This window comes from Clupea harengus, chromosome 13 (genome assembly GCF_900700415.2).
Source record: "Clupea harengus chromosome 13, Ch_v2.0.2, whole genome shotgun sequence".
NCBI classification, from domain to species: Eukaryota; Metazoa; Chordata; class Actinopteri; order Clupeiformes; family Clupeidae; genus Clupea; species Clupea harengus.
This window is the reverse complement of record NC_045164.1, coordinates 1,298,356-1,316,896: the sequence shown is the minus strand read 5'-3', so window position 1 is coordinate 1,316,896 and position 18,541 is coordinate 1,298,356. Positions and strand designations below refer to the sequence as shown.

The 18,541-nt window shown below is 42.5% G+C and overlaps 1 protein-coding gene across 1 annotated transcript; it reads left to right on the top strand.

Annotated features, from left to right (window-relative positions):
• Positions 1-13,877: 13,877 nt before the first annotated feature.
• Positions 13,878-18,315, top strand: LOC105902261 (NXPE family member 3-like). Its single transcript, XM_042709571.1, has 6 exons — positions 13,878-14,394; positions 15,107-15,522; positions 15,921-15,991; positions 16,129-16,332; positions 16,735-17,072; positions 17,826-18,315. Exons 1-6 carry the CDS (start codon positions 13,975-13,977, stop codon positions 18,018-18,020), a joined length of 1,644 nt encoding a protein of 547 aa, XP_042565505.1. The 5' UTR covers positions 13,878-13,974; the 3' UTR covers positions 18,021-18,315.
• Positions 18,316-18,541: the final 226 nt, after the last annotated feature.

Here is an 18,541-nt window from a genome sequence, read left to right as displayed (position 1 = left end):
GGGGAGGGAACACAGGAAAATTGCAGATGACCCCGCCCCCTCCCCCCGCGACGAAGTTTTGCCATCTTTTTCACATGTGGATGACCCCGCCCCCTCCCCCCGCGAAGAAGTTTGGCCATCTTTTTCACATGCAGATGACCCCGCCCCCTCCCCCTGCAACGTAGTCTTGCCATCTTTTTCACATGCAGGGACGTAATATCACAGAGGAACACAAATGTCCGGCAAGGCAAAATCCCCGGCCGATTTTGGAATCCCTGCCGGACGCACTTTTGGAATCCCTGCCGGACGCACTTCTTTAGGTTTCGAAAAGAGGACATGTCCGTGTAGAATTATATTTACAATGACCGTTGGGGGGGACAACTTTATTCGAGGGGGGGGCGGAATCTCCGCCTATGGGCGTACCATAGGAAACAATTGTTTTGCTAGCGTCACGTTTTAAGAAACTCGTTTGGTGTGTTTCAGCCCTAATGCTGCAAACACACTACTAGCCTGAGCAGCACGTTAATGAAGCCGAACATCTGGTTGTGTGTGTCAGGAACAGGAGGTGTGTAGAGGGCATGGCAGTGTGTAGGTGCGACATCAGAAGACATTACTCTGAACTCTCTCTCTTTTATTGTACCCTAGTACAGGCTTCAAAATAAATGGACAAAAAAACTCTGTAAGTATACTTTGACAATGAGGGATGCAAAGTATAAGTGTGTGTGTGGAGTATGAATATAGCTAACCTAAAAGGCTAACACTGCCCTTAATTTGTGACTGACTGATGAGAAGGCTTGGAAATTGGTCTGTGTTACATTTTGTGTGTCTCTAATATACCCAGAACAGCTGAAAGCCTTATTTTTTTTTACAACTGTATGAAACAGTATAAAGTATACTAATGTGTTCTCATGTTTGAATTTGTGTACATGTACTCTGTTTTACACATGAATTACTTTTGAGCATATTTGCAGCTGTCTAAGAAATCAATCTGAGTGCCATTATGAAGCTCAAGCCTCTGCGCATGACAGCAACAAGACAAAAGAGTAAAAAGTGTTCTGGAGAAACAAATTAGGTTTTCAGTGAGCGTAGTGGCGCGGTTTAGCACAGAAAGTGTGTTAAACAGGTTCAGACCTTGCTGACCCGACGTGTATCCAGTGTTGTACCTCATGAACTCATTCATGATTTTGGTGAAAGTGAACTGAACGTACTGTATTACTGCCTGATGAACGATACTGTAAACGCGTTCATTCTGGTGTCTGTGAACGGCACGTTCACTCTTTTTAATTTTGTTCAATAAGGTGCCAGATTTCTAGAGACTTCCAGGCGAAAAACACACCGTTAACAGTCCTGTATCCAGGGTTGCCAAACCAGTCAGTCAAGTGTGCTTTCTTCTACTGTCTATGCCTGCCAAGTGTAGCGGTATTGCAGACAGATAGAGATTTTGAAAAATTATAGCTCGCAACATATTGAAAAAAAGAACTGAACTAGTTCATTTTTTTGGGCTGTGAACTTAGTGCAAAATTTTGAATTATGAACTATGAGCTGAACTAGTTCATTTTAAAAATGAGTGAACTATGAACTGAACTAGTTCATGTAGAAAGTGAACTTTCCCAACTGTGTGTATCAGTGGCGGCTGGTGCTTTTACACACAGGGGAAGCACAGTTGCAGGCACGTGCACAGACATTTTGGGGGGCAGGTGCTCAAACCAAAAAAAGGGCACCCATCGCCAAAATTATTAATGAAATTAAAAATAATAATAATAAATTAAACTCCTGAACATAACTCAGTCCTACACTCTGTCTGTCCTTCATCCATGATGGGCTCCTCTGAACCAGGTAGGGTTACTGATTCTCCCTTATTTGTTTTACTAGTTGATGGCCTGATGATCCAAGATAAAAGAGAGCTGCTACCCTGAGCTGCTTGCTGCAGTTCCCTGTCCTTCTGCTTTTGGAGTCTCTATTTTCTTGGCATTATGCTGCACATTTTGTAAATGAGATAAATAAATGTTGTGCATAATGATCAAGAGTGACTTACGTTATCTCTGTAAAGCTGACAACACAGTAAACACACATGTTTTTTTTTACTGTTTTCTGACTTGAGTTGAAGCATAAGCAGCATTACACTAATAATATACCACAATATACCTCACCAGACTGTCATGTAGCTCAACTTAAGACCTACCTTTCATTTACGTAATGTTTTCAGCGGCGCTAATGATGTGGTTAATTTATCACCAAACAACGTCGGGGGATTGCACAAATACCGTCATTACCTGTTTGTCTGATGCTGCGGGTCAGAGAAAAAGTAGGCTGCAGCCGTCTGGCCTGGCGCTCAGCACTGCGTGGAGGTGGAGGAGGAGGGAGGGGCGCGTGGGGCTTGTGAGCGCCGCGGAGCATGTCGGGGCGAAATAAATGCCCCGTCATATATCAAAACACATTTGGAGGGAATTGATGACAGAGAGAGTAATTTTTATTCTTAAATATTGATGAATGAAGAAAAAAATTGGCTCCAGCAGAAGGGGCACTTTTCTCATCCAGGGCAAAAGGGCAGGTGCTTGAGCACCACTAGGGGTCTATCTGCACGTGCCTGCACAGTTGAGCCGGTTTTAGGCAAAAACACATAAACTGATGCTATCCCTGTCGGCAGCCAATAGAATTAGCATGATACACAAAGATTAAGTCTAGCCAGTTTGACTTAGCTAATTAACATTAAAATTTCACAATGCCAGCTTGGTAGCCAGCTAGTCACTAAACAGTGTCCCACCTAACAGTAGCAAAAAAATTGCTTCCCAAATTCAGAAGTATGAATTCGAAGTTTTATTGAAGACTTTCAAGCTGCATAGTAATTTATGAGAAAAACACAAACACCTGACTGCATCAAATGCATGGGAACTTGCACATTTATAATAGAATGAGAATCATTAGATAGAATGATGTTTATGAATTCTTACGATTGACAATACAGGACAGACACACAGGCCATCCAGTACTTTCAGCACTTCTTATTAAGGCACTGAGAGCAAACACTGAAGAGAAGTTTGCGGCACCACGCAAAGCAATCAGAAGTGGAATGGCCTCAACGACCCACACACGGACACCCATACTTCGCAGGCGTGAGTAGTTGTTGTCAAATTATTCATTCTGCAGTAGACTAAATGTAGCCAGTTAAATGTCATTAAATACAACTATAGTTTTTGAACTGAGTTACAAGTGTAGTTTTGATGAAGACGAATTGAGTAATAACTGTAGTTTTGATGAAGATTAACTGACTTAACTTTCTTGTTTTAGCACTAGGTTATGGTCACATCCTGCAGCATGGCTTTTGGATTTTGTCACTCGGACTTCTGTTTTCCTGGGTAGGTTGATATTTGTTTGTTTTAATAATGTTTTATTTTGTTCTATTTTAATACTGTTGAAGCACAGAGACCAGTTCGACATACTGTCCAAAAACATTATTCCTGTCAGGCAACTTTAGGTGGCCAGATCAAGGCATTAGGTACCTTGGGATAATGTTTCCCTCCAACCTGTCAGATATTATGAAAGCAAATATAGAACCACTACTTGATGTAGAAAGGTGATTACCCCTTCACCTGTCCATGCGGGCTAGTGCTAATGTTTTAAAGATGACTGTAGCCCCTAAATTAAATGATGTCTTGCAGTCCCTCCCAATGAATGTTCCAGTGAATCTCTTTAGAAGGTTTGATCAATTATGTATTCATTTTCTATGGAATGGCAAGCGAGCAAGAATCCACCTTAAAAAAACTTCAACAAAGGGTTGGTCAGGAAGGTTTAGGTATTCCAAACCTACTGCTATATCATTACGCATTTTGCCTACGACACCTGGCACAGTGGTATCTCCCCCCAGAACGGGCTCTACCATGGTTCACTGCAGAGCAGTGGTGTCAAAAGTAAACACATTCGTTACTCAAGTAGAAGTATTGATACTGGAGTTTAAAAATACTCTGGTGAAAGTTGAAGTATCGACTTAACCTCTTTACTCAAGTAAAAGTAAAAAAGTACAGGCTCTAACATTTACTTAAAGTATAAAAGTAAAAAGTAACCTTAATAATTTTTTTTTTTTTAAAAACATTTAAAGCTAAACTAGTTGGACTTAATATAATTGACACGACTGTAAGAAATAGAAGCTTAATTTAATAGCTGATGAGTGCTACATGGAGCCCAAGACATGGTAAAAAAAATGTCATACAAAAATATAATAATGCTGTCAAAGACAACAAACTCGAAGAGCATGTTTTTCTCAAACTTTATTGTAATTCAAGTAGACCTCCACCCCATTTGCACATTCGTCTCTCATCAAGGGCCTTTGCAACTAGGTTCATAGTCTTTGCATATTCTGCCAGAAATGCAAGCTCGACAGGAGTACACCTGTTAAAATAACAAATGAAAAACTCAAAATGTCATTTTTTTCATGGAACACCTTCAATTCAATAACAAACCAATTATGTAATGCTAATCATCTGTGCTGAGGGTTAGTAAATATACTGTATATATTGTGTTTTATAGCTTTTCAATTCAAACTATATCTATATTCTATATAGATATAGTTCAGCTTTAAAAATTAAAAAGGGCAGGTACATACATGGGTATTTTTAGTCACATTCAAACCAACAGGACAGCTCAAAACAAATGTGACACTAAGGACTACATGAATTATTTTGGCGTGATACATTTTTCAGTTATCTCCCAGGACAATCACAAGCCTAACTAACACATTTCCTGTTGGAAACACTGATACATAAACTGAATGTTAAATACCGTAAATCCTCAAATAGTGGCCGGGGCTTTTATTTACTTAGGCTGCACAGCGCACCGGCCTGTATTTGGGGCAGGCTCGTATTAGGGGCAGGCCTTTATTTCTTACGGCTCTTCAGAATGTTCAAAAAAGTTCCGTTGATTTGAATGGGGCACCCCAACGTTAGCAGTTCTGTAATTTCTTGATATTCACCACTGCGAAAAGTTAATGACCGCTGTCATTGGCAATTCTAATTCACATCTTTCATATCATTCCGCAAGAAGTCCGGTCATTTAACGTAGCGGTAAGTCATTGTAATTTGAAGTCAGCAAGTAATGGGTTGCTACGCAACACTTGGAACGTTAAAGTTCTATTAGCCTGAAGAACATCTTTTTCTTAGCGGAAATCAGAAACGGCAACAAAATCATTAAAAATAGGTATTTTGGAGGAATGTCTTCTATCGTTTAGGCAAGTAACTGTATAATAACAAATTCGCCTTGTAGGCTGAAACTTCTTTTTTTTTTATTGCAAACAGCCATGAAATTAGCCAACATGAGGAGAACATGTATTTTGAAATGCATTCAATTAAATTGTAGAAGTAAAAAGTTGCCAGAAAAATAAATACTTGAGTAAAGTAAAGATACCTAAAAATTCTACTTAAGTACAGTACCGAAGTATTTGTACTTCGTTACTTGACACCTCTGCTGCAGAGGCTCATTATTGCCCTGATCTCCCATTGGCTGCATATCTCTCCGCTTCACTTCCCCCTGCTGCGCAGGATCATCCGGTTCTGTCATGCCTTAGGGGGGTCTGGAGGAAAACTGCAAAAATCCTTAATTTTGACCCCTTCTTAAATACGTCATCTCATGGACTTAGGCCTATATGTTCAACTTCTTTGAGAAATCATGGACTTAAGCCATACATTTTCAACTTTTTCAAGGAAATGATGAACTTACATGTTCAACTTCTTGAGAAGAATCCATGGAGTTACATGTTCACCTTTTTAGTCAGAGATGGACTTACATGTTCCACTTATCACAGGACTTATGTTCATTTTCTAAATGAGAAATCCTTACTTACATGCTCCACTTCTTAATGAGAAATGGACTTACATGTTCAAATAGTAAATGAGACCCTTTTTCCTGTCATCGAGGCTGCCCCATCAGTTGTCACACCAACACACTTTGACCAGGAGAGCTGACTGAGTTAAAGTATGTGTCCATTTCAGAAAAAAATCTCTGCTGCAGTGGTAGATGTTTGCAAATCTGCATTAATTAAGAACTGCTCTTCAAAGTCATCATTCCGCACATACGGCACGTAAACCAAGAGAATGGCACGGCTAGCCACGTCTGTCATCGAGTTGTAAGGCGAAATAGTCACAATAGGTGGTGGGCCGAAGCCTCGTATCTGTTCAACTTTGCATTTTAATTTAGGAGGACCTGAATTTCTAAAGTTGGGATGATTATATAATTTCTAACGATAAACCAGTTGTTGCCAGGACAGTTTCCCGTGGAGTTTGTCCAACCCATAGTGTAAAAGTTTGTTAAACTCGCCGGCTAACACAGTTGCCTACTAAATCAGTCGAACCAATAACACGATGTTATACTGGTGTAAGAAAATTATTAACCAATCAGATGCAGCCTTATTGACACCCGTTTCACCGAGTACTCATGTTGACATCTTTCACTGCTGCCGCGACAGCTCCAACACATTGAAACGGAGACGTGTTGTAAGTAATAATTTGATCAGTATCAGGCCGTTTTAAAACATGTTTGTTTTCTAAACCGTCTTTTTCATACGTGAGTGATGGTGTAAATAGTTTTAGTTCGCTAACGAGCCGTAGTTTGTACTATATAGCCTTGCTTACGGATAGAGCTGCTATTTGTTAATACCTCATTTACCTTGTCTCTGTCAAGTTTAATCAACGTTATTCACATTGTATGGAGTCGATGGTAGACTCATAAACCACGCAACACAAAACGTTATAGTCTAAGAAATATTTAATCATCAAGGGGGAAAAGGAAAGGTAAGGGGAACATGTGGATTTCCTGAGCACTGGGACCAGAGCCACAAGGTTAAGGTCGGTTAGTCCACAAAGAGCCACCCCTCCCTGGCAGTACTGCCATACCAGGGTAATGCCAAGGGGTGAGATCTCTCCCTAGGCCTCTTCTAAGATGTTATTATCACAATGTGTGCACTTGCACAGGTTGGTACATGGCAGCTCATACACTTTGCATGTACATTTTCCCCTGACAGTTTTTTTTTTTTTTGCAGGAGCAGTGAACAAGCTCAAGGATCGCCTCTGGAGCTGGTGGAAGTGACATCCAGTCCACCTCACAGCCATCTTCCAGCCATGATTGATTGGAGGAGGAATGTCTTGGTAACACTCCAGGCTCCTCCTGTGCACTGCAGCCAGGTTGCTTGCCCGCTGAATATGTATGTGCAGAGAGTCCTGGTTTGGAGGCAAGTCTCGTTCAGAACATCTGCCCGACTTGAACAATGTAGCCTGACTATCACACCCGGAAAATGGATGGAGACCTACAAGGGCGTCACACTTCTCCTGTCCAAAATGGCTGTGCAGTTTTGATAGATCTGTTATTTGGGACTCTCTCCCCTTTGCAGTGTTGAAATACAGGTTTGCATTGATGTGGCTACAGAAAGACAGTGCCAGAACAAAGACATCTGTGTCTGGGCTCATCACAATATTGGTCCAGGTTTTTGAGGCATGAGCGGCATGCAACAGCATCCTGGTGCCTGCCTCTTCTTGGATAGTTTTAAGCTCCTTGAGCTCTTGAATTTCTACGGTTGTATTCATCCGGATGGCATGGCATTGGCTGCCATGTGCCATGATGACTGTCACATTCCCAATTACATGGTCAAATTACAAATTACATGTGCAGAACAGGGATAACAAAAAAATAAGGATTCATGGACATGTACAAAAAACACCAAAACAATGGAAAACGTCTGCAAAGACTAATTGGCAATGTGACAGTCATCATGGCACCAGGCAGCAAATGCCATGCCATCTGGATGAAGACACAGATGTCTTTGTACTGGCACTGTCTTTTTGTAGCCACATCAATGCCAACCTGTATTTCCACACTGTAAAGGGGAGAGAGTCCCAAATAACAGATCTATCAAAACTGCACAGCCATCTTGGACAGGAGAAGTGTGACGCCCTTGTAGGTCTCCATCCATTTTCCGGGTGTGATAGTCAGTGCTCTGTATGGTGTTGGAAAATTAAAGCATACAAAAAACTAAATTAAGAAAAAGAATACATTGACCTATGACCTCTATGGACTGCCCTCTCAGGAAATGAATAAGGCCAGGGCTACATTGTTCAAGTCGGGCAGATATTCTGAGCGAGACTTGCCTCCAAACCAGGACTCTTTGCACAAACATATTCAGCGGGCAAGCACCCAGGCTGCAGTGCACAGGAGAAGCCTGGAGTGTTACCCAGACATTCCTCCTCCAATCAATCATGGCTGGAAGATGGCTGGGGAGCTCTATGAGGTGGACTGGATGTCACTTCCACCAGCTCCAGAGGCAATCCTTGAGCTTGTTCACTGCTCCTGCAAAAAAAAAAACTGTGTCAGGGGAAAACGTACATGCAAAGTGTATGAGCTGCCATGTACCAACCTGTGCAAGTGCACAAATTGTGATAATAACACCTTAGAATAGGACTAGGGAGAGATCTCACCCCTTGGCATTACCCTGGTATGGCAGTACTGCCAGGGAGGGGTGGCTCTTTGTGGACTAACCGACCTTAGCCTTGTGGCTCTGGTCCCAGTGCTCAGGAAATCCACATTTCCCCCTTACCTTTCCTTTTCCCCCTTGATGATTAAATATTTCTTAGACTATAACGTTTTGTGTTGCGTGGTTTATGAGTCTACCATCGACTCCATACAATGTGAATAACGTTGATTAAACTTGACAGAGACAAGGTAAATGAGGTATTAACAAATAGCATAGCTAACCGTAAGCAAGGCTATATAGTACAAACTACGGCTCGTTAGCGAACTAAAACTATTTACACCATCACTCACGTATGAAAAAGACGGTTTAGAAAACAAACATGTTTTAAAACGGCCTGATACTGATCAAATTATTACTTACAACACGTCTCCGTTTCAATGTGTTGGAGCTGTCGCGGCAGCAGTGAAAGATGTCAACATGAGTAATCGGTGAAACGGGTGTCAATAAGGCTGCATCTGATTGGTTAATAATTTTCTTACACCAGTATAACATCGTGTTATTGGTTCGACTGATTTAGTAGGCAACTGTGTTAGCCGGCGAGTTTAACAAACTTTTACACTATGGGTTGGACAAACTCCACGGGAAACTGTCCTGGCAACAACTGGTTTATCGTTAGAAATTATATAATCATCCCAACTTTAGAAATTCAGGTCCTCCTAAATTAAAATGCAAAGTTGAACAGATACGAGGCTTCGGCCCACCACCTACAAGAGCAGAGACGTTTAGTGAGCTGCTGCTCAACATCATTGGACATGTCACATATCCTCATATGATCAGTCTCATTTGACAGGGGAATTGTCTTTCATTTCGCTGCTTCTTTTTCACCTATGAGTGCAGTGCACATACCTATGGCAACTTCTGCAACCGTATGGGCCTTTTTGCTTTTAGCTAGCCGGTAGGAGACCAGATAGGATGCACGCAGTGCCTGCTCGTGAATAGTGATGGCAGGTTAAAATGTCTTTTGGGATGCCTCGAGGTTTTGGCTCATACGTTAAAAAAAGTCTTTATCTTTATAGTTGGCATGCTTTGTTTCTAACTGGATCTGCAATTTCGAACGCTTTAGGGCTTTCATTAGCTAGTATTTCGTTGCATAGCACACACAACGGTTGGTGCTCACCATTCTTCACGCAATACGTAAATCCATATTTCAGAAATACCGGTTCGTACGGCCGTAAATATTTCCTCTTTGGTTCTTCGGAAGAAGACATATCTGAGCTGGTACTCGTTTTACACAAAGATTTTCTGTTGACGTTAAGAAATGTATAACTTTTTTTTAGCCTACACTAGTCTACTTCAGACATTCTCCGGTCATGTCAGAGTATATCATCGCGCAGTACAGTGACGTTTTACATGTTGATACATTTGAAATATCTGATATGCAAATTTGATTGGCTGAATGTTCGAACATGTTATTGTTAGATAGGCCTACGTGCAGAACTAGTGCTGGCTTATGTAGTTTAATGTCAGAACTGGGGGCAGGGATTCCCTAATGGACAGAGGGAGCATGGCTTGAAAAAAAAGTTTTAGATTTAGAATTCGTCTCGCTACCCTTTCAGAAACTCCCGCGACCAAAGGGTTGAGAACCACTGGATATGTCTGAGAAACATGAAAGCTGCTATGGTTATGGTAGGGTTGCACAAGGGAGCTGCTTAGGTTATGGCGTCAGTTTAGTGCCAAAACTCACACGTGCGATAAACGTCCATTCAAGCAATTTTCAGGTTTTCGCAGGGTCAGCCCTATGTTCCCACATTTCTAAGGATTTTTTTTTCTCTGACAATTTTGAAAATTAGGCCCTATGTTCCCACAGCCCTATGTTCCCAGATTTATTTTGAAAAATTAGTCCCGATGTTCCCACAGTCCTATGTTCTAGGGTTAGGGTTAAGGTTAGGGTTAGAGTTTGGAAGCTAGCTAGCTCCTTCAAATCGCCAGCTACGGAATGGTGAACCCTTAACTACCAGGCAGGGGTAGAAATGTGGGAACTGTAGGAACATAGGGCCTAATTTTGAAATGAATATTAGAAATGTGGGAACATAGGGCTGTGGGAACATTGGGCTGTGGGAATATAGGGCTGTGGGAACATAGGCACGCTCCCGTTTTCGCAAGCATGAAATTTCGTCTGCGCACTCAATTTTAGCATTATTTCTCGGTAACTTTAAAAAAATCTAAGCAAAAAAAAATCAAACAAACAACTTTTGGGTACAAATACGACCATCTACGGAGTTTGGTCGCCATCTTTTTTTTTTTTGAGCTTGCCGCTTTCTAGCGCCTGTGCTGTCAGTTATGCATGAAAGGCAATTTGATTGGCTGACGCATGCATTGCCTCTCGAAAAGTTGAACATTCTTCAACTCTTGCTGCAAGCAAAGCATGAAACGCAACGCACGGGAACGCACAAGGCCTATTTGTGCACAGCAAACAAGCAAGGAAATAAAACCAGAATAGACCCAAAAAAAGCATGCACTCAAAACAAGTGATGAAACATGCAAACAAGACCACTCAGCTAGGCCTGATTAAAATAGGTGATGCTTCAGACATGCAAACAAATGGGTTCAAATAATGTTCAAATAAATAGGTTCAAATAGGTCAGTGTTTCCCAAACTTTTTACAGTCCCGTCCCCCTTCAGTCATTCAATAGAAGGTTTAGAAGGTTTGATCAATTATGTATTCATTTTCTATGGAATGGCAAGCGAGCAAGAATCCACCTTAAAAAAACTTCAACAAAGGGTTGGTCAGGAAGGTTTAGGTATTCCAAACCTACTGCTATATCATTACGCATTTTGCCTACGACACCTGGCACAGTGGTATCTCCCCCCAGAACGGGCTCTACCCCCCTAAAACACAAACACACACTCACCACAGGTTAATGCAGTGGTTCTCTTTTTCTGTCATTCCCCACTTTGAACAAGGGGGCCTTTTCAAGCCCCACCTGTCCCTCATCGCTCCCATAAAATGGTAGTTCAAGCTTAAAATTGTCAATTATTGAAATAACCTCAAGTAATAACAAATAGCATCTTATTTAGGTCAGCAAATGTATATTGCTTGGGGTGATTTCATGTTTCATGTTGTAGTGTATTGTTGTTATGGACACGCACACATGGACGTATTATGAAACCATGGGTCAGGACGTGTAACAAAATACACTGCTTCCAACCACAGATGGGAGATACATTTAAGCCACCTCTGAAATTAACAAATACAAAGTCTAAAAACAATTGACAGCAAGCAAAGTTAATAACATATAAAAATAAAAATATATAAAAAAAATAAAAAAAAATATAAAAAAAATATTAAAAATATATATAAAAAAAAAAGTTAATAACAGCGACTTCATGCAGAGGCTCTGGTTTAGGGCCCCCCTGAGCTCATGGGCCTGGGCCTGGTAGGCCCGTTCGGAAATCCATCCCTGCATGCACACAGTATATTCTTTCTTTCCAATAATTGTGGCACACATGTTTTGGGGAAAAATATTTATTTAATATCAACAGTTTTTTTTTCTTTCAATAATTTTACTTCAATGAAAAGGTAAGATTTTTGTGAATATTTTGAGTGAAAGACCAAGAGGATAAACAGCAAAGACATATTTTTTTATAGCCTGTTTTGCTCATATTCACTAGGGGTGCCAATAATTGCGGAGGGCACTGTACATAACTTACCCTATGTTTGTTTATATGTGTGTGATGGTTATACCATGAGCATGCTTTGACCTGTGACATGTAATCTGTACAAATGTTTTAAAAGCAAATACAAATTGTCGATCGCAAAACATAATGTTATTATGCCAGTTCAGAGTTGAATCATTTGTCTGTTACCTTTGTTGTTTTATTATGATGTTTAATTTGTCATTAGCTATGCAATCATGTAGTAAACATGGACCTGTTTGGCAATATTCACTTTCAGATTGTAGCCAGTGCACCCTGACAACTCTAGGTTTCTTGAATTGTCAGACTATATCAGAGTGTGACAGAATGACAAAATCACAAAAGTATCAAATTCCACTAATTGCTACTCTACCTCTCCATTCAGTGTGTGTGCTCACAAAAACTCTTCTGACACAGTCTGGCTTTGCAAATGGGAAACATAAACAATTCCAGCCAATCAACACATTGCTTCAGGAGCAGGGAAGGGAAGAATGTACTGTGATTGGCTGTGGAGCTCAAACAACCTTTCGTCAGAATCGTGGACAGTGCCTTTAAGGAAGGGGCTGATAGCATAGTGTAGAATGTAGATGGATAGCCCATGTAGACCGATAGAGGCTGGTGATAATGAGTCTATTTGTTCAATGCTATGTGTGCTAAGCCAAGGACATGGCTGTGTTTGTCTACTCCCTGATTCACTGAGAACGTTACTGATTACAGAACATCACCAGTATGTGTCTTCATCGTGACTCTCCTCAGCAGGCTATTTCGTTCGTTCGTTCGTTCGTTCGTTCGTCTATCTGAACTGCCATAGGCTTGCTCAGCTTTTGGATGCCTTTAACCCTCTGAAGTCCACGCTCCCTGTGCAGGGATATGGTGGTTTTTATGGGGAATTGCTTTTAAAGCTCAGCCAGTTTTTGTCGGAGAGACATAGAAATTACACCCCCAGAAACCTTGAACCCTTTTCTTTTCAAATTTACACAGTTTGAAACAAATATATAAATAAGCACTTTGTAAGGAGAATAGGACTAGACTTTGAAAAGGTACAGGTCACTCTAAAATTATAAATATATAGTAGTGAAACCACACACACTTTCTAAATGCTAAACTCACCTTTGTAAAACTAACACTTATGTTTACAAAGTTCAGAGTTCAAAAGCCTTGCTCCAAAATCTTTACAATGTATTTTTTGTACAAAGTCTGAGCACCTCTGAAAGTATGTTTTTGGAAGGGTTTGTTTAGATTTGATTTAAATTCAATCTTTTTTTACTACATTCCTTTCATTCCCATGTTATTATTGCTGAGGTATTCTAGAATATAATCATACATGCCACTTTTGCCTCAATGTTTTTAGTTAGGTGAAATAAACTAAAATATCAAGGCATGGCAGACTACCTAAGAGAGTGAAAAACAGGCTCGGACTCAGTAGTGTTAAGGACTGCACTGAATAGTATGAAGAAGAAACTGTTCTGCCCTAGGAGAGACTGTTCTGCCCTAGGAGAGACATTGTCGTACAACTCTGCTCTAACAGAAACCCCAGCCACAGATACCCCTTCCATGTTTAGCTTGTCAGCTCTCAAACTGGGTATGACATGGGTTATACACTGGTTGATTTTGGTATGAGTGGCCCGGGTTTCTATCAACTATAATTTTGCTAACAAAATATACATTATAATCTATATGTGACACTGTATTTCAGTAAGTAGTATATAAGAACTCTGTCTGTTAATTGTGCAACCACTGGCCCAAATGATGGTGTCCACCTAGATATTGCTCTGCTGCAGAATAGCAGACATGGTTTTGCAGGGCATGTTGGGGAGAGAGATTACTGTTTGTTTGTTTGATTGTTTATGTCTGTTCAGGTGATGTGGTCATACCCTTGTGGAGACAGGAAAGGTGATGGGCTGCCTCTTCCCAGGCCCGTCCCGCAGCTGCACATGCCCAGCTCCGATGGACTCACTGACCAAACACCAAAGGTCAACAACCCAAAGGTCTCTCCAGTCTCCGCCATTAATGACCCGGGCTTCAGTGCGGATGAGTGGGACCGGATGCTGAAGCTGGTCCACTGGGCCGGACCAGACCGCCAGATTACCACTGCAAACATGAGCACCAGTCCGAACCACTCAGCCTTCTTTATTAATGACCTCAAGGGCAGTTACTATGTGGGGGAGGAGATCCACGTCACAATCGTTGCCAAGGACTTTACCAAAACTCCAAAAAGCTACGGAGGGGATTTGTTTCAGGCAAAGGTTTATTCAGACAAATTAAAGGTAATTTTATTTATTTATTTGGCATCTATGCAGTTCAGCTCATTTCATTATTTTGTTTTATTTAGTTTCCACAGATCTGTTAATGGGTTGATAACAGCATGAGGAGCAAAGGCCTATATATTCAAGAATCACTTGAGCACTCATCTGGTCCACGATATACAAGCTAGCGCCATATCCTTCCTTATTGCAAAAACATAGAGAAAACTGCATGTAATAGTATAGGTCAGTAGCCTACTCCAGCCAGTAGCAAGCTCTGCAAGTACTTGGGAGCGTTAAAGATAGCCTCGCTGAGGGTCTCTATGAGGGGCTTGGGATCTGTCTCCGCTGTGATATTATCTCGTCCATACAGATGATGATGGAACCGCTTTGTTTCCCTATGACATTGACATTGTCCGAATGAGCTCTCTCCTCCTGCATGAATCTCAACTGCCAATCACTCAGCTCTGCTGATCGCCATGCCTCAATGGCACTGGCTAATGTTATGACTCTTCCTTTAACACCCATCTGCGAGTACCCTCCTTAGCAGCATGACCAGGGACTCATCTCTCGACACTCCATATTTCCATAAAGCAGCCTCCTCCCTCAGTCCTCCCTGGGATATCTCCCCATCGCCCCCACCATAAATGACACCCGAGGGACCAATGCCCAGGGAGCACACAGTTCTTGATAGATGAGTGATTGTTTACTTTACTTTTTCCCCCCTGGATGTTAGGCCAGTGTGTTTGGAGAGGTGCTGGACCACCAGAACGGTACCTACTCGGCCCGGTTCACCCTGCCCTGGGTCGGCCTGGCGTCGGTGGCAGTCCGCCTGATTCACTCTAGCGAGGCCGTGCAGGCCCTCGGGCGGCACCGGAGCACAGATTCCAAACGTGTCTTCTTCCATGGCTACTACGTGGGCAATGACCCACAGGGTGTTCGAGTGGAAGAGAAGGTGGAGTGCAGCATCAAGTGGGAGGGGGTGGTGCTGAGCTCCAAGAAGGACTGCTGCTGTGAGTACCAGGATGCCCACGTCGGGCTGACGTGGCAGTGCCTCAAACCCCAAATTCTGCCATGCAGCGCCCGCGTGTACCACTCCATGGGTGGCTACCGCTTTAACATGACAGCCCTCGAGAAGGTACTCTTTGACAGGTGAGCAAGAGGGGTTTGGTATTTATTGAGATGCTATCCATCATTGAGGTATACAGTTCTTCATGTGCATATTTTATAACTCTGTTGTTTATGATGCTCAACTTTATGTTGCCAGGTTGGTAGAAATAGAGGCAGGAATTGTTATGCATGCTTTGCTTCTGTTGTTTATTTTGTTACAGTTTAAAAGTAAAACATTTCAACTTCAATGTATTCATTCAGTAGACACAAGAGCAACAGGTATGCGTGTCCACAGGTATGCGTGCTCACAGGTATGCATGCTCACAGGTATGCATGCTCACGCAGGTATGCATGCTCTGTCGCTCCCTAAGTATTGAACCTTTGACCTTGGTGATGTGAGAGTTAAGCTGCAGAATGCTGAGTGCTTTGTTTCTCCACAGGCAACATGTGAACCGGTGGCTCAAGGGGGATTCACGCTTAATTAGAGTCATGGCCTCCAATACAACCATTGGTATGTTTTTCCACTTTCTTTGGAACTGACTGCAGAGCCACCCTGGTGCAAAACACACGCACACGGACGCATACACACACACACACACACACACATGAAAACCCTCACGTCATGCTCCCATACTGTCTCTCCTTTAGGGGTGAGAGAGTCGTGTAAACCTGGGCTGCCCACACCAATACCATCAGGGTTCTACATGAACGACGTCTGGACATCGTTTGTGTGTGCCGCCCGTAATTTTGCAAAGGATGACATGACCCAGTGTCTGAAGGACAAGCACATCTACATGATGGGAGACTCCACCACCAGACAGTGGTTTGAGTACCTCATCCTGGCCGTGCCAAGTAAGACACACAAATATCACACGGTGCTGCTCACAGGAGAAGATTTAGTTCTCTCTTTGTAGATGTTTACATTTCAGGGACTGAACTGTGTAAATGAAAACTAAAAAACACCTAAAACAGAATGAGATTGAGTAGAATGCACTGGAGTATGGGCCAACCTGTTTTATATTATTTTTATCTTCATATTATATATAAATATTATTATCATCATCATGGTTACATCATTATTATATGATCATATAACTGTCTAAATTATATTTTGAAATCAGTAAATAAATGCATCTTAAATCTTTGACCAACTCGCTGTTGTTTTTTCTCATAGAACTCACACACATATATATATACTAGCTGTTTGTCCATCAAGCAAAGGCGTGGTTATCACACTATTGTTGTTTCTCACAGCTCTGAAGCCTATGAACCTCCACTCCGTGTACCATGTGGGGCCCCACATGGCCGTGGACGTGCAGAACAACATTGACCTGCACTTCCGCTCACACGGCCTCCCTCTGCGCTGCGTCAAGGCCCCAGTGGTGTCGCTGCACTACATGAGCAACGAGATCGATGGCTTGGCCGGTGGCTCGCACACCGTCGTTGTCCTCAACATGTGGGCGCACTTCACCAACTACCCGCTATCCTACTTCGCCTACCGGGTGTCGCTGGTCCGCCGCGCGGTCGTGGAGCTGCTGAGGCGGGCACCGGAGACCAAGGTCATCATTAAGTCCGCCAACACGGGGATCAAGGTGAGCACTGGGAGCAGCGTTCTCCTACCACATGCATTGGAATACCACAGTGGGCAGTTTAGACTCACAAGTAAGTGTGTGTTTCCTTATGTGTCTGTGTGTGTATCCTTGTATGAGTCAGTGGAAGTGTGTGCATCCTTGTGTGTTTGTGTATGTACTGCACTGTGAGCAGTCTTCTCTTACCACATGCACTGGACCTGGCAGTTTAGGCTCACATGTGAGTGTGTCTCCTAGTGTGTCTGGGCTGTTGAACTCAAATGTCCATAACCTTGGTGAGTACCCAGCATCAGCATAAAGCACACCTAGGCTACTTGCTACTGGGATAGAAAATGGACGTCTGCCTCTGAAGTCCTCCTCCTCTGTCCGTATCTTTGCTGCTCATGGATTATTACCAAATTCCCTGATGATGTGCGTGCATGAATAGGTGTGAGAACATGTGCGCCTATTTGCTTGTGCATGTGTGAGTGTGTGTGTGTGTATCTGACAGTGGTACTAAAAACATACACACCCATACAAAAATATATGCAACCTTCACTCACACCCACTCACTCTGGGAACATTTTACTTCTTTATTTGGATTTGATAAATAAGTACATATCACTCACACCCATTCACTCATGAACACACACACACACACAAACCTGATGTGACATACGGATGGAACAGTTCAGGGCTCTCTAGAAGAGCCTCGGGCCGCTGTACGCTCATCTTATAATGTGTGTGTGTGTGTGTGTGTGTGTGTGTATTTTGCAGGATATCTTTAGCAGTGATTGGTTCTCCTTGCAGCTGGATCGAATCCTGCGAGAAGGGTTCCGTGGCGTAGGAGTTTACATCCTGGACGTGTGGCAGATGACCTCCTGTCACTACAACTCAGATTACATCCATCCTGCCCCAGTGATCATTAAAAATGAAATTGACATACTTCTCTCCTTTATCTGCCCCAAGTAAGGACACTACCCTTCCTCTTACCCCCACTACTGCCCCCTGATTCCAGTTTGTCTCTATGGTCCACTCAGCAGTCCCGTCTCCAAAACACCCAACGCACAGCTGGACATAGGAGCATGCAGGCTGAGGTACTACTACAGGCCTGTGACACCCTGACGTAAAACACAAAGGCCATGAGAGACTGCAACTCTGAACCCAGTGAGCCATAAATGCCTGTCAGTCACGACACAACAGCCTGAACTAACTGAACACAGAACACCAGGGCTCTCAAGTTTTGAAGACAGGCAAGAGTGACATCCCCCCCCCCCCGGCCCACCCCCATTCCGCCCGCCCCGACCCTGCCGTATGCCCACAGACCAGCCCCCCCCCCCCCCCATATTATTTTTAGTGTTTTGTTGTTAATAATTGCTCAGACTTGCAGAAAAGATTTGACACATGGCACTGACAATTCAACCAATTACAAAGTATGTATTCAATTTGGGAGAGAGAGAGAGAGAGAGAGAAAGAGAATTATGTTTATTGTA